The 27,330-nt window shown below is 47.1% G+C and overlaps 1 protein-coding gene across 1 annotated transcript; it reads right to left on the minus strand.

Annotated features, from left to right (window-relative positions):
* Positions 1-996: 996 nt before the first annotated feature.
* Positions 997-25,676, minus strand: T265_08761 (hypothetical protein; the record flags this gene model as incomplete). The annotated part of the gene is made up of 5 exons (XM_009174650.1): positions 997-1,485; positions 6,179-6,295; positions 9,928-10,167; positions 18,069-18,231; positions 25,378-25,676. 5 exons carry the CDS (start codon positions 25,569-25,571, stop codon positions 1,297-1,299), a joined length of 903 nt encoding a protein of 300 aa, XP_009172914.1.
* Between the last annotated feature and the right edge of the window lie 1,654 nt (positions 25,677-27,330).

Below are 27,330 nucleotides of genomic sequence, written 5' to 3' on the forward strand. Positions count from 1 at the left end.
CTAATCGTTTTTTGAGATGGAAAACACAACACCCGGCACCTAGGTGCCATACAACCCAAAGTAAGCACGAGAGCTGGGATACTGCCAGATTGCCCAAGCCTAGACAGGGGAAGTTGAGGGGCACAGATGTCGGGTTCGAACCACGGACCTTCCGGTCAGTAAATTCGCGCTGTAACCACTTGGGCCATCTCGCCCCAAAAACAACGGATCCAGCAGGCTAATAAGCTAACAAGCAAACTTAAGATATGCACAGTTGTTTGCACACGAGACAGACTGTGGTAAGGCGTCTCCCTCATGAACATTGGCGGCGTCCACCACCGTATCAATCATCTCCGTGTATTGACGCTTGTTCTCAGATAATAATCATTCAGTTTTAAATCGCCTCGGCGATTAAGTGCTGTGCCACCCTAAAGTAGCATGAGGGCGGAGACGCTGCCAGATTGACCGAGCCTAGACGAGAGTCGTCGAGATCCTGAGTTGGGTTTGAACCACAGATCATCCGGTCACTAAGTTCGCGCCTTCAGGACCAGCGACAGACATGTAATCCTACCCACCGAAAGTCTCATACCAACCTGGTCGTCTAATAAACAACCGTTTGCAGAGGGGGCGTCATTTTTAGAATGCCTGCTGTTCAAAAGAACAGTATCCATTTTCTTGAAGATTTCCCCTTTCCACGATCGCTACGCTGGGGATTTTGTCAACTTGGAAGAATGGTCCATCCGGCATAGTTCTTCCATTGTGTACTAACAACCTGGACCCGGACAGCACCACTGCTGAAGAGGAGGGGGTGATCTAGTTCACCGACGACGTACGAAACATTTTCATAGTCAGGGATATTCTATCAGTTCACCCAGGGGAGTGGGGTAAACAAGGACGTTTACCAGATGGAGTCTGGAGCTCTGTGAGGGATTCTCAGCGATGTCGCTCGAAGCTTGTGGTTCAAAGCCAGCCACCTGTCAAATTTTTATTGACCGCGTCTACTCTGACAGTGTCTCGGGCTCCGAAAAAACGCTACAGCTGAACAGAAGCCCATAAGAGTCGCATAAGAGGAGATGTATCTCAACAAAACCCTTTACTTGTCCTTGTACGACGCACCGGTTATGTTAGTGAAAATGACGAGAAGTGATGCGACGGAGATCATATTTCAGAAACGAACAACTCCATCACAATGAATCTACGGAAGTATATAAGCCAGATGAAAGACTGATTCCAAATGAGAATGAAAAAAGTGCATGGAAAAAATCAAACCAAATGAACTAGGCAAACAGCTGGCTCGAGTAACGCAGGGCAGATCAGCTATTGTTTGTGCTTGGCAATCAGAGCCAACACATCGGCCACATCTTCCGAGCTGCCCAAAAATATGGGGCTGCGTTCGTGAATATCTCGCGGTTGTATATCGAGGATTGGGATCTCACCGTTTGACGCAGATCCTCCAGCTTGTTCCATCAGATAAGCCATTGGATAGCATTCATACAATAGGCGGAGCTGTTGGGACGGAGCACATGAAGTGGTGACTCATAGATCAGCAGAGAAACAACGATGCAACTATCCCATCAAAAGTAATCTAGTTTCTATGAGTGCGGATAACGTTTATTCCAAAGTTGACACATGTCTAAGAAACACCTCACACTATACGAATGACGCAAAACTTGCATTCGATGCTCCGGAAACGAACGAAGAGAAGGCGTTTCCTTTGTCTGGATCTCAGTAACTATCACTGTGAACGGCTCACCTCTGGGTGAAAAGTGAGAACAAACCAAACGGTCAGTTTTAGTGGACTAGGTGAGATAAACACAACCCACACGAGCTATGGATCATAGACAACGGTTATCGAACACCTGAAGACGTCGGTTCCCCTGCTCGAACAGGACAAGTTTCACAGCCATACAACAAAACAGCCAGTACTGTAGCCCGATACACTCATCTCTTAAGATTAGGGAATATACCGCTTTGACACTATAGGTGCCTCAAATTAGTAACCGCGACCCGAGGCTTTCCGATTCGTGCAAATTCCAAGATACATAAAATGCCCCACAAATTCCAGTGCCTTTCCCTGGATTATAAGTGGCGTGTTCAGTGACTGCATGTCTACGAGCATGACCTTACACTTTGTGGGTTCGAAACGCATACCAAATGATGGGATGACTTCAGTCAGTTTATCTAAAAGCACCTGCGCCTGCTCCTCTTCGAAGACAAGAATGATGTCGCCTGCATAACCCAGATCGACAAGCTTTTCGCCAGAGGCCATTTAAACACCAGGGTTTTAAAGACCTTCCAGCGGATCACGAAATTCAATAGCAACGGAGAGAGTGGGTATGTCTGACGAACACCGTTTTGTGTACGGAAGCTTCTGGAGATCACTCCGTATACTCTCACACCCCCGAAAGTTCGAGAACGCCAGAGTTAACGGTGATCTCATACCATCACTGTTACTTGACGTCTGATGATTCGTGGCGTCAAGTGACGTTTGAGATCAGCTGGGATATTTATCCGAAATTTGGGTAGTGCCACCGCTCGGTCTGATATGCAGTGTTTGAATAGGCCTAGTAGCGCCGTGCCACAGACAAAACTTCCAACACTATGAAATTGGATGCTGATCTCGTCCCAATATCAATTCACATCTGATGGTAGAGCATTTGGAAGAGACCCTAGAAACGATTCTGGTAAATTCGTCTATCATTCGGATCTGCCAATCTCTCAACTGCCAAGCGATTTGTCGCCACCTGGAAAACGTAGGGAGAAGCGATAGCCCAAAGAGTGAGTGATAGGAATCCACAAATGTGTTCCAAAACAATCGGCAGTGAGTTATTGATCCGCGCCACCAGTCACTAATGGCGATCTGACCGATTTGAGTTTGTGGCAGGCATGCCGCTGGAGGACACCATGTGGCCAGACGACTTCAGCTATTTCGGAAATTAGTACGGCAGAAAAACAGTCTGCGATCAGCACACAGTTGAAGAAATCGTTCACGATTGTCTGTACGTACCGAGTCTAATCCATGTTGATCACCTAATTGAGTTTCAGATACCCTAAGCCTGCCCACTTGTGCATTCATATCTCCGGAAACCATCACGATGTCTGAGCCCTTAGCTCGCCGCAGCAGGGTATTCCGGGCGTCGTAACAACCTGTCTTTGACGGCGTCGGAGCTACAGTCAGTTGGGGTGTAAGCACACACCACAAACAGACAGCGATCAGATTCCCGCTTGTGAGACTCCTTCACAGACGTTGCCAGACTAACTGCACAAAGGCGGTTATCAATGGGTACCCAGTGAAGCAAGGGTTTTTCCACCTGGTAGCTTAGGATGATACCAACCCCGGCACATCCTACCGCAATAGCCTCTGGATCAATAGGGGTGCGCAGCCGGAATCAAGTGGAGAGTGATGGGGCGGTTAGCTCAACCACTGTGCTATCATCTTAAATTCTTGTTTCTGATACACAGTGCAGCGTGAGAGCAAGAGCTGCTTGTTGTCCTGCTTGCTGCAGAGTGCAGACATTGAAGGCAGCCAGACTGACTGGGCGTCGAGGCTTGAGGATTGATTTCGAGATGCCTGAGAATGTCGGCGCCGAATGACGCGCAGATTTTGCTCGCAAAAACGATGCAGGACGAACGACGTTATCAATAGCAAGTGCTTGGCTTACGAGGAGAGTTACGAAGAGTGGGGGGTGGGAAGAATGAAAGATTATGGTGAAAGAGAAGGAAGGGAGGCGTCAGCAGTGGCATTTTTCGCTTACCCGCCCCGCGGTATGCAGGAAGTAAGGCGACACGTCTGAAAGCACCACGCGGCGGTCGGTTTAGCATGGGGTTAGTTGTGTGCGATTCACGGGCTGGAATACTACCAGGGCGCCCGTACATAAACAGGAGGACGATTAGGGTCCTCAACCAAAGCCTGTGGTTCAAAAGCCTGACCGCAAGGCAGCGGTGTTTGGCGAGAAATGCAAGTGCATTGCACTTTTTACTGGACGAATCGCCATACATGTTCAATCCCCAGCCTGGAGGACTAGGGGACTGTGCTCACCAGTGATCATCCTGGTATGGGACTCTGCTGGTGTTGCGCGGATCACCCACAGTATAGCTCGGTGTCTCGCGAGCTTTACAAGCCTTACACCACGGCAAGGTCCATTCTCTGCGTGACGGTGGAGGCTAGTAGTTTGAACGATTGATCGTTCGGCCACGAACGTGCGATTTGCCCTCAATTACACAGGATCTAGTGTCACGTGTTCACTGGATCCTCGAGTGACGACTTCATAGGAGCTAGTGAACACGTGACTCCGAGAAATGCAATCCGGGATGGGAGAAATGGCGGTATATTCTGACTGAAAGTTGAACACACTGCTGATTAGCTGCTTGTGACCGAAAGGTTAAGGGTTCCAAATACCAGCCGAGGTCACGTGGCCGAAATTCCTTGGAGTTTTAGGAGATGTGCACTGTTTACGATCCCTGATAAGGATAGACAGCTGTACAATGCTTCCCATCTTTTCAGCGTAGATCAGCGAAATTTCAGAATCTACAAACATCCTCAACACATCATCAGAGACAGCAACATCAGTATTGACAATAAAGCTTCACTGCCGTACAAAGTTTATCCAAATATACTCAAAGCCTTAGAGTGAAAAGAGTAAACGATATATGGGACCTGGTGCTCGCGCACTGCAACTATTCTGAAGTGCCTATACCTTCAAGTGCTTTAAGATAAGCTAGAAAGAAGATTGACAGCGATCAGCCATCATTTTTTTTGCATTGTCTTCAGTCAGGCGCAGGGTTACTCATGGGGGCTCAATCCTGGAACACGGGCCGCACGAGCAATACCCAAACCCTTCGTAGTCTCTTTCACGCCCTTCAGCCAAGTCTTACGCTGTCCCCGTTGCAGCTCGCGCCACTCTGAAGAAGCCACAGACAGAAAAAATCGTCTCGGTAGACGGTGCTTCGGGATCCACAGTACATGGTCGGGTCACCGCTGTATGTTTTCTACGATTGAATTACCTGATCCGCAAACAAACACCCACCATGTTTAACTCGCCACGAGTGTGTTGACGCCATCCGACACCAGCAACACATCGGTGGTCGAAAACCTGAAGAAGCTTGGCATCATCTGTCGACAGAGACCACGCCTCGAAACCATGCAATACAGCCCTTAATGTAGCCAGCTAGAAGTAATTCTTGAGACTCAGTTTGGACGCCACAAGTGATGCACATTAGCACACGTGATTCGGGTTTTCTATATTCGTGCGCTGACGTCATCAGACACCTTTCCGTCACATATAATACAATTATGGAGGTATGTAGAACACTCCGAAATCTCCAGTTCATATCCCTGAACTCCATGTTCTGAAGCATGAATTGGCACTTTGCAGGTGCAAACCGCATGCCTAAAGCTGGTAGGATGATGGTTAATTTAGTTAAAGGGGTATTGTGCTTGATTTTCGTATTCAAGATGAGCAGGATGTCGCTTGCCTAGGCCACATGGACAAGAATCTCAAAAACGATTAGAACACCGGGATTTTTAAGACCTTCCAGTAATCGCCTTATTATTGCACCCCAGATGAAGTTGGACTAAAATGGAGATGGTTGAGATTTTTGCTGGACACAACCTTCTGTAGCTGGACTTCACTGTACCACGCCCGAGGCTGTGTGAATATAGGAACCAGACTGTGTTCACAAACTTTTTGGGTATCCCTGTTAGGTAGATGTGGTTAACAGCGCTGACCAATCAACAGAATCCAATGCACCCTTGAAGTCAAGAAACATCAAGACTGTGGGTTCTACATACGGCGGAGTGGTAACCCCGCTTGATGCTCACGGGTAAAGGACTAGCGTGTCACAGTAAGACGACGAAGAATCAGTAACGCCAGGAGGCTTATTACAAACTGACACCCCGGTGGTTAATAAATTCACCGCAATCGCTCTTTTTGAAGAAGGGCACTATTATTGACTCACTCCAGTTGTCCGGGACGGTCTCTTTCTGCCATGTGGACGCAAACAATTTAGAGAAGCACTGGTTGAGGAATTCACAAAGCAGGTGAAAGGTCGTCAGAACCAGAAGCACGATGACGCCTGAGAGGAAATACACATTCAAACGCTTCTGAAGCTAAGGGAGGGTTCATATTCATCGTCCATCTTTCTGTTGAAGGCCTGCATTCCGGGTCCGGGGTAGCATGTGGCCACAAACAATACTTACCTTACCCGATTTGGAGGTTTTTGTGGCTGGGTAGAGGAAAATCCCACCATAGACGAGAGTTCGATGCACATCAGCAACCATGGAGCCAATGTATCGAGCTCCGTACGGTTTACCAGACTGGAATATAACAAAATAAAAGTTGTATGAATAGTGTTGGAAGAACCATAGAAGATAGCTCGATCAGAGAAGTTGTAAGGTAAGGAGTAAGTCAGAACTGTTGCGCGCGCGTGAAAGTTAATTATAGCATGGCTGAAAACTACTCATCACCACGGGTGCTACATGGATGGGGCACTGCCACAGTGGTTGGTGAAAGCGATGAGAGTCACGATCAGACCAAAGAGACAAAAAACAAACAAACAATCAAGTAAAGCGCCCAACAGGTGCTTTCATCCTTCTAGTTTATTGAGAGCATAAGAACACAGTAGATAGGAATTTACTGCAAACTAGTCTAAATGATATATCTATTCTGGAACTATGTCTGGTTAATTCTGAAAAAAGCATATTCCGGATCCGATCATTCTAGCAAACGAGGGTTACGCTACAAGAAAGTCTGTCCTAAACAGATGACAACACACAAGGAAGGAAAAAAACTGAAAAACTACCTTTGGGAACTTCTTCTCATGGACATATTCGACGATCGCCTGATCCCAGAGTGATGCGTAGCCTTCGTTGACTGAATAGATGTTCCCACGATGCTTTACGCGCATTCGTGATTGCGTCAAAATGAACTCCCCAACAGACTATGGGGGAGAATGGGAATATGGGGAATAAAGCGGACGCGTTTCTGAGACGAAACTTGGTATGACTTGTTCAAATAAGCACTTAACAAGAGAGGACTGATTGACAGGCAATCGAAACGACCTATAGAGAAAATTCTAGTATGCCAGTGCAGGAGATAAGAAATTCATCACTAGAACTTAGGAGGACAAAAGACAAATTGTACACACGCAGCCTTTACACAAGTACACAACATGGATGAAATGCTCGGACTAGGTATGTGAATTATGGCGACAAGATAGTAGTTCGGTTGCGGCTGTTACCGACGAAATTTTAGTCCCCAAAATGGCTTCAAAAGGCAACGGTATTACAAAAAGTTAAAACTAGGGCTCAGTAGAGCTACTTGTTGAAACAGTTCATATGCACATGAACCACAGACTATGCGACTGGGGAACGAAAGGACTTTAATTCTGTCCCGTTCCACGGATTTTCTGTCACAGAGTATGCGTCGAATTTTCCTGGGAAGATGAAAGCTCAATTCTATGCGACAAATGTTTGATAAGGAATGCTCCTGTGAATCGGACGGCATGAAGTTGGTCAAAGTAAGCGAACTGTAGAGTGTAACCATTCCGATATGTCTTCGGAGCATTGCCCGAATCTGGTGGGAACACCGGATCAGCAATTCTGAAGTACGTCGAATGGTATTCGGGAGAAATAGCTCACCCTCGATAGATGAATTGATCACACTGCACAGGTTGCGTTGGCTTGGCCACGTGCTGCGTATTCCAGTCGACCGACTTCCTCGAAGGGCTCTTTTCCCCCCGACCATGTGAAGGGGCAAGAGAGCCAGAGGCGGTCAAACAATGACTTGGCAGCGAAGTATGAAAGCCATTACCAGCAAACTCAGCTGCGCTGGTCACTGCCGTCTTCCTGGATGGGGACCCCGAGACGGGCCACATCAACGGCTGGAGACATTGTCAGACATGGCCCAGTTGCGCCCTCAGTGGCGCTCGTGCATCCAAGCTACTGCCTTCAATGCATAGCTTCTTTTCCCCCCCCCCTTGACAACTCACTGACAGTGCTGGATTTATGCACCAATTTACCAGCTCGCGCGTGCAATGCGCAGCTACTTACCCCCCAATCATCGGTGAACGAAACTGTGGCAGCTACAACCAGTGTACGACCAGTACGCGGTTATTACAGCTGATAATGATGATGATGTAACCATTCCTTTCCAGTGAGTATTTTGCCACCCGAAGATTGTCCGACACAACTCACTACTACTGATCTTATGTTTCCATAAGTATCAGTGTTTCCGAGACCCCCAAAACCGGTGTCTAACTTCTATGTGTTAATGAACATACAGCAGTAGCGGGCAGCTTGCAGTGCCACAGACTCTGTCACTAATAGAAACGCTGATACCATACAGATGCTGTGGATAGCTTGTCCTCATCATCATCGACAGCATGACATCAGCGTTCAACATTGATGCTTCGCTACCGTACAGCCATGATTAGTTGTAAGTGTCATAGTTGTACGTGGGCTGGGATACTGTCGTGGTGCTCACAGAGAACGATTAGAGTCCCTGACCAAAGCCTTCGGCTCAAAAGCCTAACCGCAAGGCAGCGGTGTTTGGCGGGAAGTGCAAATACAGAACAAGTCGCCACTTGTTCCAACTCCCAACCTGGAGGACCAGGAGACTGTGCTTGTCAGACCTCTAACCACTGACGAAACGAACCTGGGAGACTCTCTGACTGTCGCGGGGACACTCCCCAGTATAGCCCAATGGGACGCTGAGGTATGCGAACCGTCACACCACGGTAAGGTCCGGTCTCTTCGTGACGAGTGGGTAGCTAAACCTTCTCGTTTGGACGCTGTTTCGTTTCTTGCGAGCCTGTCCGTACGAAAACAGCTTCCCAAGTGGACAAATTAGACCAGCACACCGATTGGTTCACTGAGGAGCATGGGGTTTGGGAACATCAGTAGTCATGTACTAAAAGTACGGAAGTGGTTGTTGTGAGGAACTTTCTTTCATCCCGTGCATCTGTCGTGGACAGAGAATGTTCCAGTAGCACATTAGTAACACAGTGGATGAGGTGGCCTCAGAGTGAAGCTTTTCACGAGCCCCTAATTATTCCCGGAGCCATTGTAAGAGATAACTGAAACAAACACGAGGAGATTCTGGAATTTTCCATGTAGATTTCGTCCAATGCATGAAGTCAGCCTATGCTGGAAGACAAAGAAATACTATGCAGTTATTTCATCCTTACCGGGATACAGCAGAAGTGCGCGAATCTCCAACGAGACTGGAACACGTAACCTCCCGGCTAACAGCTGGGAATTAAACAGCCTTGTTCATCTCTAAGCCTTGATATGATAAACCGAGAAAAGTTGGGTAGGCGGCTTATTACTAGGCTAAAACCCGCATCCTGAGGTATTTATATCTCTACACTTCTAACGTTAGCTGAGTAGGAATAGACACTGAGAAGCCGAATAACACCGGCTCATAGGTACAACATGCGGGTTCTTGTTCGAGCAAAACAGCTGAACCTCGAATAAAGATAACTAGAAGTCATATCATCGGATAACGAAATAGGGATGGCTTGATTCACGGAGACCCAACAAATCAAATAAGCTAGAAATAGCTGTAAATAGAGCCAACCAGATGAATTTCACTAGTAGAACATAAGGTTGACGGAAACCCGGGGACTGCGCCTACCTGATGAACCCCAAGAAGGGCGAAACCGGTCGTGGGTTGTCGAGGGGTTTTCAGCAACCTTATGAGTAGTGCAATGCGAATATCTACTAGTTACCTTGCATATATCGTCTTCCAAAAGATTTGTAGCTGCAGAACATATCGGCCAAGATTATTGATCAGAAAAGTGAGTAAGTCGGCTTCCATCACTCTGTTCGAATGGGTGGCCACCTAACAGGGTTACAATCATTGAACTTTCTAAGCCTCACAACGTAGTTAAAAGCGGAAAGAGGCTAAAAACACAGTGAACAGAACAACGTGATTTAGATGCGCTTACCGGATCCAAAGTAAAACAATGAACACCGGTCCCCACGGACAACACTAACACTGTCGCACTACCATAGAGTGCGTACCCAGCGGCAACGATATTTCGACCGGTTTGGAGGGCCTCCTTTTCGGTCACCTCGCCAGTAGCACCAGCAGGACGACGAAAGATGGTGAAAATGGAACCGATGGAACCCATGCAGTCAATGTTGGACGATCCATCCAGTGGATCGAAACAAACGATGTACTTGCCCTGGGACACCAACGGGAAGAAACACCATCTATCAGGCTTGTACCACAGAATGAGTTGAACAGCAACATGGACAAACAGAACAGACTTCGAACACATCCAGAGCGGCAAAAAATAGCGGGCTACATAAACAGTAAAAAAAAACATTTAAAACTTGACTCACCATCAGAAATCCAGCCACCAAACTACTGAATCCACACATGGGGTTTCTGATGGTGCACCACCTGCTGACTAACAGCCTTCAAAGCGTAAAAATCTAACGAGGAAGCATCACACACCCAACCCTGTCCAACGGTAGGCCAGAACACAAAAACTAGACACGCGAGTGACACCAAAAACCATAGCCAGGAACAATAAGAGTATTCAATCGGAGTCACAGAACCCAACCCACGAGAACTAAATTGTTAGTATATGCTCAAACACGGGACCAAGTGGGAAAAGTGGGTTGAAGAACCGAGCTAAAACGAACGGCTCAAGAGAGGGAATAAAGATGGTTTCACCCGACACCGGGTAGCTTTCGATGGCCGGCAGTCCAGTTCGATATTATTAGCACACCACTTGTCCAATGTCGAAATTACATGTAGGCAAAGTACGGCGCAAAACGTGATACGCGGTCAAGGCGCCTGATAATCAACCCAGATCGGTGCAGCAACGCACAATCGCAGTGGCCGAAGCTTTTGCCATACGACATCGCAACCCGATCTTTTGTCAGCAAAAACGCTTTGTTCGTGTGTTGTACTTGCTATGGTCTGTTCGGAGGCCAGCCGCCCCTAATAACCGAACATCACATCATTTGAACGGATGTGTCACGTGCAGGACACGGGCCAAACGAAGGCATGCCCTGATTGGTCGGAATGCCAGCCAATCCGAGTCAACCACCTTTGACTCGACGCTTCTCGCCCCCTCACGGAGATTCCTGGCACGACTTGTGGAACACTCTGTGACTACCCTATAAACACAGTTGCGATAATTTTCCTTTTGTCTCTATAAAGGGTTGTCTGGAGCTACTGTGCCTTTTGATACACCATAGTCGGCGGAGTAGGAAACCAAGGGACCGATACAGAGCTTCACTACCGTCCACCAAGTCACAACACGGTCCAATTCACTCCCCCACAACATAACACTCTGTGCTGAGCACACAACCACAGCATCGACAAACTAAGGCCATCCTATTGTTCCTCGAGGGGTAGCCACTGTCGTTTCTTACTCGACTTCCTGTTCACGTACACCATGCTCAGTAAACAGTGTTGAATACTGCTCCCTTAGCCTTTGCAACTCTATGACTTGAGAGGACCTTGCCGAAAACATATCCGTCAACCCTTCTTTGTTCTTACGGAAAATAAGTTAATCAGAATTGTATGGGTCGCAGATGATGTTGACCGCAGCAGATGGTGCTGGATGTTTCCCGCGACCTATGTATCGGCCGCACAACCACCGAAACCCCGTTAGCAATACATTGCACTAGTGGTGACCAGACATTTGCAAGCAAACTGCGAAGCTGGACAAGAAGGTGAACAACCATCTGACTAAAAATTAAACGAACGAATTTCCAGCAACCTTACGAGTAGTGCATTACGAACATACGTGTACCGCGATATCTCGAGTATCGTAGCGACTGAAACATGAGGCGACCTGGTGCAGCACATTCAGTTGCCTGGAAACATCACAAACGAGAGATTCAACTGAGTTCCAGGTGAGTGTCTCGCAAAACCAAATTAATTTGCGAAACGAACACCCGTTTTCTTACAGCCTCAGTGCAAATTCATCGACATCATCGGAGACGCGCACCGTTTACGAGACCAATGATCAAAAACCTGAGGATGCCTCGAGTCATTTGCCCGTGTCTCGCAACCATGCAACAAGACAAACTGGTGCGCATGCCGCTTGAAACCCAGTGACAGGCCTTCTTGACACCACAAGTTTGGAAATTGGCAAATGTGATTCCGGCTTTCGAGATTCGTGCACTTATTTCATCAAGCATTTTAGTCGGAACGAATACGATTACCGAAGTGTGAAAAATTCATCACAATCTCCAGTGCCTCTCCTTGAATAACAAGGGGCATGTTTGGAAACAGACAGACGGACGCGCCGAAAGATGACATAATGGTGGTCAATTTATCCCACAGCATTTGTGCGGTGTCCCTTTCCAAGAACAGGATGATGTCACATGCGTACTCTAGATCGATATGCTCCACACCAGCAACGATGGGAAGACTCTCCACCATTTATTTCTTAATTTCGACGATGGAGTTTAACAAAAATGCCCACGTTTTATGGGGAAAACTTCATAGATTCTCAAATATACGTCAGTAGGACTTGTTCCTCTGTTGAACAAGTTGGATGTTCACGGTTCCAAGGAGAACGGCGAACATTGAAATACCATAAAATACAATCCCGAGCCGCTTTTGCGCATGAAGCGATAGCCCAAAGGTAGAAATATTTTTCCTGGCGATATTGATGAACGTCTTTTATGGAGTGAATGGCATGTTATGCCCGTTTAATGATGAAAAAGGCAGCGGTGCGATGAAAGTATCGACTTCGAGCACATCCAAACCTCAGTGGTGAGCCTCAGAGAGCAACCACAGCCCATACAAACAACGTGATTCGAACAAACCAGTACGGAAATCTCAACGTGCCAAGAAATCAGTGAATAATTGAGCGAATTAACTCGCAGTCGAAACCCACAACCTGCGCTTAGATGTAATTGACCAGTGAGCGCTGTATGTGGAACCGGAACTTTGTTCTGTCAGGTAGCGGACTGCCTAAACAACCATCAGAATGGCTGTTGCTGAACGGGATTTGCTGTGATAGCTCCGGGTGAAAATATTGTCCGTGGGACCAAACAGATAACGACCGTGTCAAATAAACGAATAGCCAAAAATACCGAAAAAGCAGAACACCAATCAGCGATTGCCTATGAAAGAATGTCCAGCAAAACTGGTTGCATATATAAATGCATCGTTATGTTGCACGTAGCAGCTTCAGACAGTATGCGCCTGCTGTTTCGTTACAGTTCAGTTATGGTTACACTGACGTGACGCTGCTGTTTGCATGTGTTTGCTGCTAGAAACATGAAGACCAATCAGGCCAAAATGTGCGAGAACCATACGGCTAGCTGCTATGCTGCACGGTTAGCTGGTGGCGTGGACAGCAAAAGGATGCATAGTGCCAACGTGAATCAAACAAGTGATCAATAGAAGGCATGTGATAGGCGAACTAAAAAAATGGCATTGAACCAGAAACATCAACTGCAAACGACACAAGCAACTAGAACTGGAGGAAGGCTCACTAATTCACGACGTTTCTAGAGTGAGGCAGGAGAAAAACAGATACGAAGATGATGAAGGTTCGTTTGTGCTAGGCTAAAAGGTTATCAGTTGTTACCAGGAAAAAAACAGAACAGAGTACATGTCAACCACACGAAGGCGGACAGAGTACGCCACTCGTGTGTGAAAGTTGATGAATATGGCTGATGTCATCACCTCCAGCATCGAGCACAGCTCGATCAAAGAGCATTCTAGAACTGTCGAGAAGACCAGTGTGCATGATTATGTCCTTCAGCCACCTAGAAGGGGCACCGAGGGTTAGAAAAAATTAACCCTTCAGCTGTGACACCCTTTCGGTGCCTAGCTGCCATGCCAAAGGAAGGAGGCAGGGGGGGTCTGAGATACTGCCAGGTTGCCCTAGCCTAGACAGGAGCATTCAAGATGATGCAGTTGTGTTCGAACCACGGATATTCCGGTCCGTAAGTTGATGCCTTAATCACTGAGCTACCTCGAGCACCGACAATGTAAGTAGCAAAGCCCATATCACTTGACTAGTGAACTGGAAGTTCGAAACTGCACGTGACGTCTACGATTTACCTCGCAAAAGAGTTCACCTTGAACAAATGTGGGTGGGATAAAGTCTGGTGTTGTGTCATGAAAAAATAGCCGACTGCATCACCTCTAGTCCGTGTTGACAGGCAGTTAGTACTAGATACTGCTGGTGGGCGAGATGGCTCAAGTGGTTGGATCGCGAATTTACTGACCGGAAGATCCGTGGTTCGAACTCGACCCCTGCCTAGGCTTGGGCAACTTGGCAGTATCCCAGCCCTCGTGCTTCCCTCGGGTGGCATGACAGCTAGGCACCGAAAGGGTGTTACAGCTGAACAGTTTAGTTACACTGCTGGTCACTCAATAAATGGCCAGTGGGATAACATAGACGATTAACAAGGGACAATAAATAGGCAACTCACTCGTCACTGCAGGGGATAAAGTTCAGAAGATTGGCTGTGTCAGACGACAAGACAAACTTAATGAGCCCTAATTGATTTGTGTCCAGGTGTGAATTCGCGATGTGCTAGGTTCCGGCTCACAAAAAATACGAAACATTTTGCTCACCAAGCATATCATACGGGGTAGTATCATACCGAGAAACTAAAAACGCACCAACACTGCTTTTGGGTGACGATGGTCGAATGAAAAAAGCATCAACACGTTTCAACTGGATCCTCCGATAGCAAGAATGTCTTCCAAAACTGCGACTTTTTCTTATAGATCAGGCTTCAACCCAATAGCTATGAGGACACGCATTAGGGAGCTGATTTGTTCGGACGATAGGCTCGAAATAGACTAGTTGAAGCGGAGTACAGATGGTCTGAAGTAACAGGTGAGGTTGTAACGGATTTGCATTGTGAATGGTCCCAATGATGGTTGAATGAGCTACCAACGCGCCCCAGAAATGCTCATAAAACGGGCCAAAAAAATGAGCCATCAGTAATCATGAAACCATGAGCCGCTGTCTCGTGGACGTATAAACACACGCAGACAAACACATCAGAAGCTACGAGCAGTCGAAACGGCTGTCCGCATACATCATAGACACATCGGCATGTTCGTTTGACCGCAAATACCGAGGGCTCAACGCCCGTAGTTTGTAGAAGCCAAACTGTACGGAGGCCAGCCGTCCCTAATTACCGAACGTCACACCATTTGGACGGATGTGTCACGTCCAAGACACGGACCAAACGAAAGCACGTCCTGATTGGTCAGAATGCCAGCCACTCCGGATCGAGCATCTTTGACTCAACGCTTCTCGTCCCCTCACGGAGATTCTGGCACAACCTTGTGGAAACACTCTGTGATTACTCTATAAGCACAGTAATAATATTTTTCCTTTGTCTCCATAAGGGGCTGTGTAGAGCTACCGTGCCTTCTGATATACCATAGTGGGCGGAACAGGAAGCCAAGGGACCGATACAGAGTTGCACTACCAGAGATAACGGAGCTGTCATATCATATCCGTGTAGTTCGTCCGCTACCGGTCCTCCTCTGATGCGCAGACCTTACCTTAGCTGCTTGCATGCGGAAGCGGCAAAATTGTTTGATACCGGTCCTCCTCTGATGCGCAGGCCTTAGCCGCTTGCATGCGGAAGCGGCAAAATTGTTTGCACAAAAATACCAAACAAGTTGTGAATCCCAAACCGAGTTTAATGTAGAAAAGTGAGTAAAACGGATGACTTTTAAAGATGCATCAACAGGTTAATGAGGGAGGAGAACCCGGACAGTAATGCAGGATATCGAATGGTGCATAACATGCAACAGACCATCAGCAACCAGGAACGCAAATGCAGGAGCAAAGGCTGGAGAAACAGTCAAAAAGTGAAGCATCTCTTTCGGCTGTAACACCTTTCCGGTGCCACACGAAGGAAGCACGAGGGCTGGGATACTGTCAGGTTGCTCAAGCCTAGACAGAAGTCAAGAGGCAGAGGTCTGGATCGAACCGCGAACCTTCCGGTCAGTAAATTCGCGCTCTAGCCACCTGAACCATCTCGCCTCAAAGTGAAGTATGATGACGAAGGTATCCTTCAAAAACTTAAGGTTCATTCTCACGGAGCGAGCTCATCCTTTTGATAGAGTCCGCCTCATAAAGTTAAAACGGCACATCGCTGGTCGCAAGTCGCCAGAATAAAAATATAGGCTTCGGCTTACGGACATGTTCAGCCGTATCTCTAACATGAAGCAATGGTCACACAACCGGTCGCGTTGCTAATTTTGTAGACAGCTCGTTGTTCTGCTCGATAACTCGATCGAGCAGAGGTTAATCCTGACCGAGTCGATATTACAAAGGAAAGCACGGCTTTAGCTATTTTCCAGGAAAGAGCATGTTGCCAGACGTTTTCGCGACTAACGGGAAAAGTACAAACTAAAAAGTTTGATAAATCTGAGGAGTATGCAAAAAATGAACGTCCAAACGGTCTGACTCAGAAAAACAGCCGAAGGTTGCTGCCGTTTCATGCATGACGGAAGGGATACAGGCACATTCCAATACAACATCGGTGTGAAAAATACAACGCTTTGAAGAATACCATTCTGAAAGTACAACACACAAGAATGGGTACCAGATGAACGGAAGCAGTGCTTTGGTGGATGGCTACGTTGGAGGTGGTGACGTTGATGGCGACAGTTCAGTGTAAAACTGAGGGTAGCAACGACAAATATGCAACACAAAAGCGCGATAGCTCAAATGAACAGTCACGCAAAACTTGGAACTAGTAGCAAACGTTTGCCAACTTACTCGAACCTAGTAAAAACACAGAAATCAAGGGTGTGTATAGATTAGAGATAGACGAAAAAGCAGGAAACAGGTCCACGCACCATTACACCATCTGCCGTTGAAGCGGAGACTATGCCAACAGTATGGGAACCAAATGCAAGCATAAAAAGCCCGTAACAAGGACGCATAGCAGAAACGATTTCCTAGGGAATGGTGGCTCACATAAAAATCAATAATGGGTGAGATAAAGATCCCAGTGGATTGGTTTTTTGTCATCCTCAACATTCTCGTCGATAGCAACATCAATATTTACACGGAAGATATACTCCCGTACAATCATAGATCGCACTAAGGTGGAAGGGAAGGACTGGGCAGAGTGGGGATCTGGTGTTAGCCTTCTAATCACTTTGACGAGTCTGCACCTCCAAACGCCTAACTGAACAATATGGATACAAGTGGGCAACACGAAAACCACTCTCATCATTTAGCACCTAGGGTTTACTAGTTATTGAACTGGCTGTAGAGTGAGTCGAGAAAAGAGCACACCGAAAGATGCAGTGTACCAAATATTTCACAGTTTCGCCAGCACCCAATTCAGTTCAGTTCAGTTCGCGCAGTTCCGTTTTTCGGATCACAAACTTTACAGTGGTTCCAACGGATACAAATACGTTCAATGAGGATAGAGAGAATCAAGAAGTGAAAGCCACGCGTTGAAGGAGATACTCGACTCTGTGTGTTCACGAGAAATGATTTCGCTTGTCCGGTATGGGAAGCAGTGAAGGGTATACAGTGAAGGTGACAACTTTGATGCAAGGTCGTCATTGGCTGTGTGACAGTCACATCTGTCAGAGTTACTAACCATTGTTTTGTCTCATTCCGCGGTCCCCACCCGGAGAGACGGCGACTGAGGGCATTCGTACTTCATTGCTAAGCCATCAACTGACCGCTTCCAAGTCAAGCTTCGAAGGGGGGCGTGAAGAGCACCAATCGTCTCGGTAGTGGACGGCAACCAAGTGCCAACATACAGGATATACCCATTTAAATTTCTGAAACCTTGAAATAAATGGCGGCATACAAGGGGCGATTTTGCCCTAGATAGGTCCGAAGAAGCTTACAAGCTCACCAATAACTTCACAAAGTTTCCATCTCGACATTTTTATGCAACTGAATGAGAAATATCTTTTCATTCATCCTATTTAGCTGTTATATGTTCTCCCAACTTGGTGGAAGATCTACCGCGATTATCATTCCTCGTCTGATCGGCAATCCCGACACCTTTGGAAAGCGAGGAGCAGTTTCCAACCGACTGCGGGAGGAATCTGGATTATGAAAACCGAAAACGGCCTGCGTGGGTTAGTTCGACTTACCACCCTGTCCGAATCTACAATGATGGCATTGTCATCCTCTTCGCTGACCAGCAGACATGTGGAATAAGACGAGGTAAGCATGTTGATGAACAGCTCGTTGGCTAGAACGTCCAACTTCTTCACCTCCTCGCCTTGGACATTTGAGGTGCCGGTAAGTCCATACCTGTGGGAGATCAATTTGACAAAAATAAGCTTTCAGTAGCTAATGTGCTCATGACAATATGGGGTGACCCGCCGGAAATCGATCATTAGAGAAGATAATACCATGTGAACATTATCTTCAAGCTATGGGAAATGAAAATCGTATCGACATGGTGCTAAAACATTCCAGTAGTACGTGTCGCCAACCAACATGTGAGGAAACATGGACTCAAAACAAGCTAGTGATGTCAAAAAGTTGACAGATTTTGAACTGCAAGTCAGGATGCGAAAAATGATAGCAAAGCTTATATGTTAGCAAGCGAACCACTCCATTTAAGGCGACAGGTGAGTAATTATCTGACGACAAACACGAATTGTGATTATACTTATTACGCAACAATTGTTCTCACTCTACTGCTCGAACCAGGTGATGGCTGCACGGATCACATCAAGTGACCGATGCCTTGGTAAGTACTTACCTTAACCCTGCTCCCTTCACAAGGGATCCACACACTTTATCAAAAGTTGAGAACTCTCATAAGTAACCCGGTCTTTTTCGCCCCTCTTGGGGCTCATCAGGTAAGTGCGGTCCCGAGTTTCCGTTAACCGTATGTTCTACTTGAACTCAAATTGAGCGAAATTCAAATTAATCAGTCATCTGCATACGAAATTGGTTTTGACGGAAGACTCATCTGCAACCCAGCTGTATCCCTCTCTCGAAACTGCTCAGCTTCAACAAGCGTATTCATGAAGAGAAACTAATTGATAGCCCAGCCCCCAAACTAAAATGGCCGGAGTTAAGTTGCATGCCTAGAAGGAACTGTAGTCCTTGATTAAGGTGCCCTCCCATCGGTACGTGAGGTCACGTGATCCAACTGAGTCTATGAATAGCTCCGGGTAAGCGCTTGCGCCAGGAACAGGCGAAATTCAGGACACCACTGAAGATGCTGCTCCCTATTATCCGTAAAATGAGCACCAACTCAGAACTGACAACCTAACCTAGTCATCCAATTTGAGCACAAGGATGCCAGTATCCGTTCTTTCTTTTGATTGAAGCATTCGCGATGGATGTCGATGAAACCAACCTTCCCCAGCTCCAGAACCACATTCTCTCTGGGTGTAAGCTGATGAACACCACATATCCCACCAAGGAGTATTGGTCTTTAGTGCATCAGACAACCATAGAGCGCAGAAAGCTGAGCACTGGAATCCAGTCTAATAAAGCGGTTTCAGCCCTGGGGGTGAGCAGAACATCATGGCGTAAATAGTAAGTCGTTGTATTGGGGCCACCAAATACCCGATAAGACATGGGGTACATGAGCTCATCGTAGGCAATTTGAGATGCAAGACTGAAACGACGTCTTGTATGCGTGTTTCGGAGGCATAACATAGGGAAAGCAAAGTTCCAGCAAAGGATGCCTGTTGGGTAACTTAACCGAGAGAACAGACGTTAAAAGAAGTAATACATATCACATATTTTTGGCTTGCTGGCAGGTTATCTTGGTTTGTCTTACTGGGCTGGAGTTTAGACAATGAACAATGGTTAGCCAGCTGATGACTGAATTGCCCGCGTGGACTTGCAGAAGGGGGGAAGGGTGCAAATGAGGGCCGGTGAACGAAAAACCGAAAGGGATTGCTTGAAACTTCTCCCTGAGCCTTCTCCTGAAAAGATTGAACCGTAAAGCAGTGAGTAATTGGGTCTCTTTTAGAGAACTCCCATACGTCCTCCCTTTTAGGACCGAATTACGTTCACGTACTTCTGGAGCATGCCCCTTCGAGCAATCATGGTTGGAGGCACTGAGCGACCAAAAGAATCGTTGGAATACATATCCATTCGGAGTGTTATGTATATGGATAGGATTGCTCCTGTCAGTGAGCAAAACTTCGTCTGACGGACTTATCAAAAGAGATTGTCCTATGTCGTTGTTTTTTGCCACTGACGCATGTGTAGGTCCTTTTGGTACAATTTTCGACGTCGGCACCAGGCTTTCCTCAGGTGCTCATCTACTGCGGATTGCGGCGTGCCAAACTTACTTATTTCTGTTATCACTACCTGGGATATCACTTTTTTCGAAAAAGGGTACACACTTATCCTGGTATAAGGATTTAACATCCGGGACATCCAAAGAGCTGACGAGGTACAACCTTCGTTCTCTTCAGTATGTTCAGCGCGACTAGTTCCACTATAATCCATGCAGTTACTTCCATATATCTTTGACGTTCGAACCGTCTCCACGCCAAAATCCATTTAACCTTCATTAATCCTCACACTTCGCAAATCCGCATTACCGAACGCTGGAACACGTTGCCGGGTATGTCACATCATCACCATCATCACTGACAGCACAACATAAACGTTTAACACCGGGGTAGTTTCTGGATGGCTCACAGATTTGTAGCGATCTCCCACTACCTACTCCAGGAATGAGTTCGCTTGCGAGGACACAGGAATGTACTTGCAGTATGCTGACCAGAAGCTCACAGTTTGCTAAGCCATCGGTACCCCTTCGTTGCGACTACATGAGTGTTCTCTTCATCTCCGTGGACATCACTAGCTTGGTTGTCATTGGAAATTATGCAACCCTGTACCGAAACCTCAGCATGTGACGTTTCCCCTGTGGTGGTAGTTGATGGGCAACTTTACACGTTTCGTTTCACGCATGTCGAGGAAGTGTCAGCCCTGTTTCCAACAATTGCTGCTGGGCGTTGATTGGCCATGAGATCAATGATTGTCAAAGCAGATCACCATCATTGTCAGCTGTAATAACCGCGTACTTGCCGTACAGTGGCTGTACTGCCACAGTTTCGTTCACCGATGATTCTGGGAGGTGGGGAAGGTGGTTGCGCATTGGAGGCGGGAGCAGAAGAATCCAGGAAATCCAAACCAATCTTATCAGAGCAAATCCATTTGTTTTTACAGCCCTCGTTCATTGTCCGTCTATTGGTCTTAGGTCCTGCCGAGTGATGTGCTAGCTCTTATCAGTAGCTACCCTTTCTGAGTAACAGCGACAAGGATAATTCAAAAACCAACATAATTTCGAGGGGCATTCTTAGACGCTGCATTCGACACGGAAGAATTGGTTTATGGTGAAGAGGTTGTCGCCCTTTCCTGACAGATTAGGACCAGCATGGATACAGTGTCTTTGCCATGCCCCTGTCGTAAGGCCGACATCAACAGACAGACCGCTGGGATGTCACGGAATACAAAGCACCTTAAGCAGTCGCTTTTATGGTCGGCCGCAGTGTTACAAAATGGTAGCCAGCAGCCTGTCTGTGTGGCATTCCTCGGTAAACCTACTTCGATTCAGAAGGTCAGGACTCTTCCCACTTACGCTTTGGATGCCGATTGCATCTCCAGAAGTTTGCGGAAAAAGACCGTCGTTCCATGTTTTGTCAGCTTCAGTATAGATGACAATTGGCGTTACGTTACCTTAGTCAGCTAGTTCCCATCGCAGTACGCCATTGTAGCTGTTGGCTGCCTCGTTTTCTGCTTCATGGCTGTTTTGGCCTTCAAATGATTCATTCTAGAACGTACTACCCGCTCGTCGTCTTTTCCACTACACCCAGAATTTGGCCTACAGGTTTCTCTTCGCCCTTCTTCTGCTGTCTCTCCATAACTCCTTAAAAGTGCCAAGTAGGATAAGTCTAGCTCGCTTAGGATTTGTGAAAAGTGGTGTATGAACCTAGTGAAGCGTCCGCGCAAATGTGCTGTTCCCATAAGCTACCTATATCATACTGTATTGCCTGCGAGTTATAGCCTACAACAAGCGGACAAAGCAGGTAGCTACCAAGCTATTTGTCCCACTTGCGAACGCGCGTCCTTTGTAAATGTCCAATGTTCTTAATCTGCTGTTATCTCATCAGAAATTCTGTTCAACGCCAAGCACACCAAAGATGGAAGCACGTACCGTAAGGTGTGTTAGGATAATTCGGCCAAACAGTCGAGAGATCACAATTAGGAAACAGAGGGTAAGGGTCTTTCACCTTCGACCGACTTGAAGCTACTGCACGCAGCTAATCGGGTTTCGGCAAGAGTGCGTCGGTTTATGACGACGGCAGCACTCGCTAGCCTTTTTTCTGATGTTAAGTAGATGCATGAAAGCCCCTTGTGCTCTCTGTCACAGCCTCGCTCGGTAGATTGTTTCACAGATTGACGACCCTCGTTGGTCTACGGATTCGGTCGTAAACTCCTATTCATAGAGAACTTAAGCTGATGCCGAAGTGTGACCGTTTTACTCGTCACCGGGAGAAAATCTTAAACTATCGTCAACGTCCCCAAATAAGATTCTCCGTGCATAAGGTCAATTCCAGATCGTTCGTGCGTCAGTGTGAACAACCGGACTAAATACGACAGTCTTTGGGAGCCTGCCTCAGTCTTCTTTCGCCAAGGTGGAATCTACTATATTAGTAAAGCGTCAGCAAACACGTGGCGGGTAGTCCATAATGCTAAAGAGATCTGGCATGTGCCAAATGTACAGGAAGGAAGGTCTCTGGGAACACATGACTGAATGACCACCTACCGGATATAACCATTCTTGAATCAACCGTTGCCTTGAAATTCGGGATAGCCATCACACTGAGACAGTTCTGTCGTTAGTTTACGAATGGAGTTCCGAAAATGACAGTGCACTGTTGCACGGGACCGCATGGCTGAGGAAAAGCACCCCGCAAGTCGACTAATCGAATAGCTTGTCTATATTATATAATTCGGCTTGCATCCTCATCCGATTTTGTTAACTTCCACAGTTTCAGGCCATTCGCACACGGACAACAACTGAAGTCAGGATTTTATGGCAGATCAGCGATGCATACTTTGAAGACCTTCGAGCCAATAATACCCCCTCACCGGATACCACTGGTGGGCGAAAATGCGCCAATGAGATTCACATGCACAGAGCACCTGTTCAAGAAGTCTTGAAGCCATTTTATTTTCAATGCCGTAGGAGACGTGTATACTACTAGTAATACAGTATAGGGCATGAGCAAGCGTTGCGTTTGCCAGTTTGATATAGATGGGTAGCGGCGTGGACACCAGTCAAATACTTAACACTCAAATGACTTAGCGGCGTCTGCTTGTATGGTGGGAAGGGGTCGAGGAGAGACAACGGTGGAAAAATCTGTGCGGACAAAACATGGTTCCAGGTTTCCCAGACCAAGGAAGAGTGGTTAGCTGAGGGAGCCCAGCTTGAACCTTTGAACCAAAATTCTGACCCATAAGCCGGTATGAGGATGAGATTTTATTCGAGAACCCTGTCTCTAACCTCCGATTTGAAAGTCTAACCCGCGAGGTAGTATGATTTTCTTGAGGGACTATACCCGGGGCTGATGACTTTATTAAGGTATAAATGTCCAACTCCTGATGCTCAGACGCACAGGTGCGTTTGGAGCCGCATCGGGTATATGACAGGGTTTTTTTTCGGATTATTCGTCGCCGGTAACTGTCAGCCGCTGGGGCATCGGAGTTTAATTTTCGGGGCCGACCTCTTAAAACCCTTTACACTCCTGCGAAAGACAACCTATGCCTCTTTAACTATGGGCATATTGGTCGCCTGCGGGGAATGTCTAACTTGTTTTAGACTGCAATCGCTGAGGACAGTACGACCTTATCGTACGGCCGCCACGTAATCAATTTACCGTGTCTTGAGCCTGCCTCGAAACATCATCCAACGCCTTGTCGAATTCCGACCATTTACCGTTTACAGAGTTCTCTGCAGCTAACTTTCGTACCCGGAGGTACCTGGTTATCAGCAGTTGGGCTACGCACGTTTACTATGCTGAAAACCATACTGTGGATCCCCTAAAGTTCATATTGTTGAAAACAATGTTGGACAGTATATTCCATCCGCCGTTCCACTACCTCCCTACTCACAGAAGTCGGAGACGTCAACCCACGAATCCATAGCCCGCTTGTCTCACGCGCTCAGCGTTGTAACAATGACGAGTTCTCATTCACGCGGCGGCTGGCAAAATGAAAAACAAAGAAGGCCTGTTGTTGTAAATGTCATGGATCCCAGTACTCATGGACAAAATTCATCTGGTCAGACAGCAAACTGTTCATAATTATCTCAGTTTCGACTGGTTCGAAGCCGAATTCTAGTTTCTGGCTTATGATCGTTCCCAGGGGTCCGGACGGTAGAGTTCGATCGACGAGTACGGATATATTTTGTCGCTTCTCAGTCAGCTGTTCTGAGGTGTCATGTCGCAGCAAAATAGTGGCAAACCAAGCTCCATCTGATTACAATACTTAGGTACGCAAACGAGGGTCCTGAAGCCGAGATCTCTCAACCGGCGTTGATTCCTAGTTTCGATGCTCACTAAACCGCTCAGTAGGCCGAGAATGAAGTTCAGAGATCCCGGTTCGACCTTAATCCAGCCCATATTTTTCCCTTTTTTAAATAAAGCACACAGCTCAAGCCCTATCCACAGCAGGTTCTGTCAAAGCTAACGTCATCTGCATATCGAGATGAACTGAATACCCATTTTCTGAGCCCCCCCCCATAGTACGTTCAGCTGTAGCACCCTATCAGTGTCTAACAGCCATGCCACCAGAACAAAGCACGATGGATGGAATGTTGCCAGGTGGTCGAGTCAAGACGCAGAGGTCGGGTTCGAAACACGGACCTTCCAGTGAGTAAATTCGCGCCCTAACAACTGAGTCACCTTTCCCTTAGTACAAACTCACTCGGATTGAACATGATCTGATAGGAACTGCCATTATATTCATTGGATAGTTCTCGATTTTAGAAAGCGTTTAGGCCAGGCTTTCACAAACACGGTTCAGAAGCTTCCCGTTCTATCTCCATCGGATGCGTGCAACGAGATTACCACTATGTCCAAGGGCTCTTCGACAGACCAGTTGGTCCGTTTATAATCTCAGGACAAGGAGAGAATAGGGTAGAAGTACACGAACTGATAGCAAAGGCTGACAATCGTACAAACTCTTGCGCCAAAAACCACAATTTTATCCCCCCACACACACACAAAGACAGCACTACGAGCTCCTGGGTACTGCAGGCCTGTCCGAGTAGTACATTGATTAAATCGCCCGTTTTAAACTAGGCTGTTCCAGCAGGTGTTCTGTTTCCAATTACGGGTAAGGCTTCAGGGCAGATCATATGGTGAAGAGTTAATCCGACCGATAAACGAAAACGAATTTCAGTAGACTTACAGAGATACCAAACCAGCTTTTCTGACGGCACTGGATACAGCCTTTATCGCTGTCTGTAGACCATTCATCAGCTGTGTCAGCTCGCCGGTTGCGGTTGGGAATTTGCTCTGCTCTTGAATAATGAACCGTGTCAGTGTCATGTAATCGGTATCCATGGTATCAAACATCGACGATTTTCTACGCGCATCATCCATTATGCTCAAATAGAGGGTGGATCAGTTGGTCGGTGGACAGCAATGGAGCAAACGGGAATCCGAGCAAGCGAACGACACGACGGCGGGTTAGACCTTAAACCTTCGGCCTCTAAATTGATAGGCTAACTGAAGCGACCAATCGCTTCAAAGTTGTAACTGCTATGGTCAGCTGGTGACAAGGGAGTCACAATGGAGTCTAACGCAATAATAGTTTACATCAACAGTTGATCTTTCAACTGTAGTCCCACCGGTGGAATCCGTGAGAAACAGGTTGTGGTTTTGATGTATAGTCTTCGTCATACTGCCCCTCGTTATAGATATTTCATGTCAGTCACTTCCCCCAAGTGTTTCAGCTGGTGTACACTATTTCGCTCATCTGATGAAATTATCACGCTGTCATATCCACGTCGAAGCACGTGGAGTCTCCAGCCTGATAGGTTAGCTCCATAGCAGCTTGAGGCCAACACCAAGGTCCCCAACACAACAGGCTGAAGGGGCCCTCGGAATATGTGATAAACGGATGACCATCGAAGGTGATCGGGGAAATGACGTTAATAAACGGTTGGTGCTGCTTTCTACATATGTGCCGCATTAAGAACGGAGTAAGCGGAGGTAACAAAATCCACCTCGGCAACATTTGTAGTGTTTTCTACCTTTCTTTTGTCTCAATCGTGACGTTACGTATTTCGTCAACCGCATAAACATTTTTGTTTGGATATGCAAAATTTACGAAACCCGCTTTTTATACTTTTACGTGCAATCCGCAAGTAGTCACGGGCTTTGAATTTCTCTTCTGATTTTTCCTGCCTTCGCTGCGGTCATTCGCCAGTTCCATGTGCTGACTCGGATGCCAAAACATTTCAGACTGCCTTCGGGTTTTCTTATATGTGGGAACTATTCAAAGGAAGACCCGTGGACAACCACAATTGGATTAGTATTTGTTTGCTGATCCGCGGCAGCGAAGTACTATTTTAAGTGAACAACTCTTAGTGGGTATATTCCATTTGAACCTCTTCATTCTTGTATATTCAATCTACCGGTGTAACGGTGGTATTACTGATGGGGAAGCACGCGAGTGTGTTGTTCGTAGAATTTCGCTTTACGTCTATTGAAAAGGGGACATCTGTCGTGGAATTTGTGGAGCCACGTTGTAACACTTGCTTGAATTTGACCGGCGAATGAGTGGAGTCAATGAATCTTCAGAAAAGTTCGGGAGAAGATGGGTGTCTAGTTTTTGTAAACAAGATGCAAATTAGAGCTTTGCTCCCCTGTTTAATGGTCTGCAACCGGTCAGTTGGCATTTCCTAATAAATACCTCCGCAGCGAAGGTCACTCCCCTTTCATTTGGTGCCGTGACCAGGATAAGGATGAAGATCCCCAGGCCGCAACCCTTTGAGGATGGGGATGTTCGGACCTTCCTGGAGGAAATGGAGGAGACTGCCGAGGCTACCGAGCTGGAGACCAACCAGGGTAAATTGGCAGCGGTGAATACCTTTCTTAGGGGCCGGTCGAAGGCGTCCCTGGATGCGGCCAGAAGGGGCCCTCGAAAGATGAACTGGGCCGCCGCGAAGGAAGTCCTTGCAGCGGAGTTCAACATGCGGGCCAACCGCCAGGAAGCTATGAGGCGGTTCATGGCGGCCGGATCTGACCCGACTGTGTTCTTCGTCGGCCTGCAGCAGTTGTTGGATCGCGCTTTGCCGGGGGTGGACGAAGTGTCGCGAAACCAGTTGCTGTCGGACCAGTTCGTCGAGGGTGTGCA

The sequence above is a fragment of the Opisthorchis viverrini genome, assembly GCF_000715545.1.
Source record: "Opisthorchis viverrini unplaced genomic scaffold opera_v5_232, whole genome shotgun sequence".
In the NCBI taxonomy this organism is placed as follows: Eukaryota; Metazoa; Platyhelminthes; class Trematoda; order Opisthorchiida; family Opisthorchiidae; genus Opisthorchis; species Opisthorchis viverrini.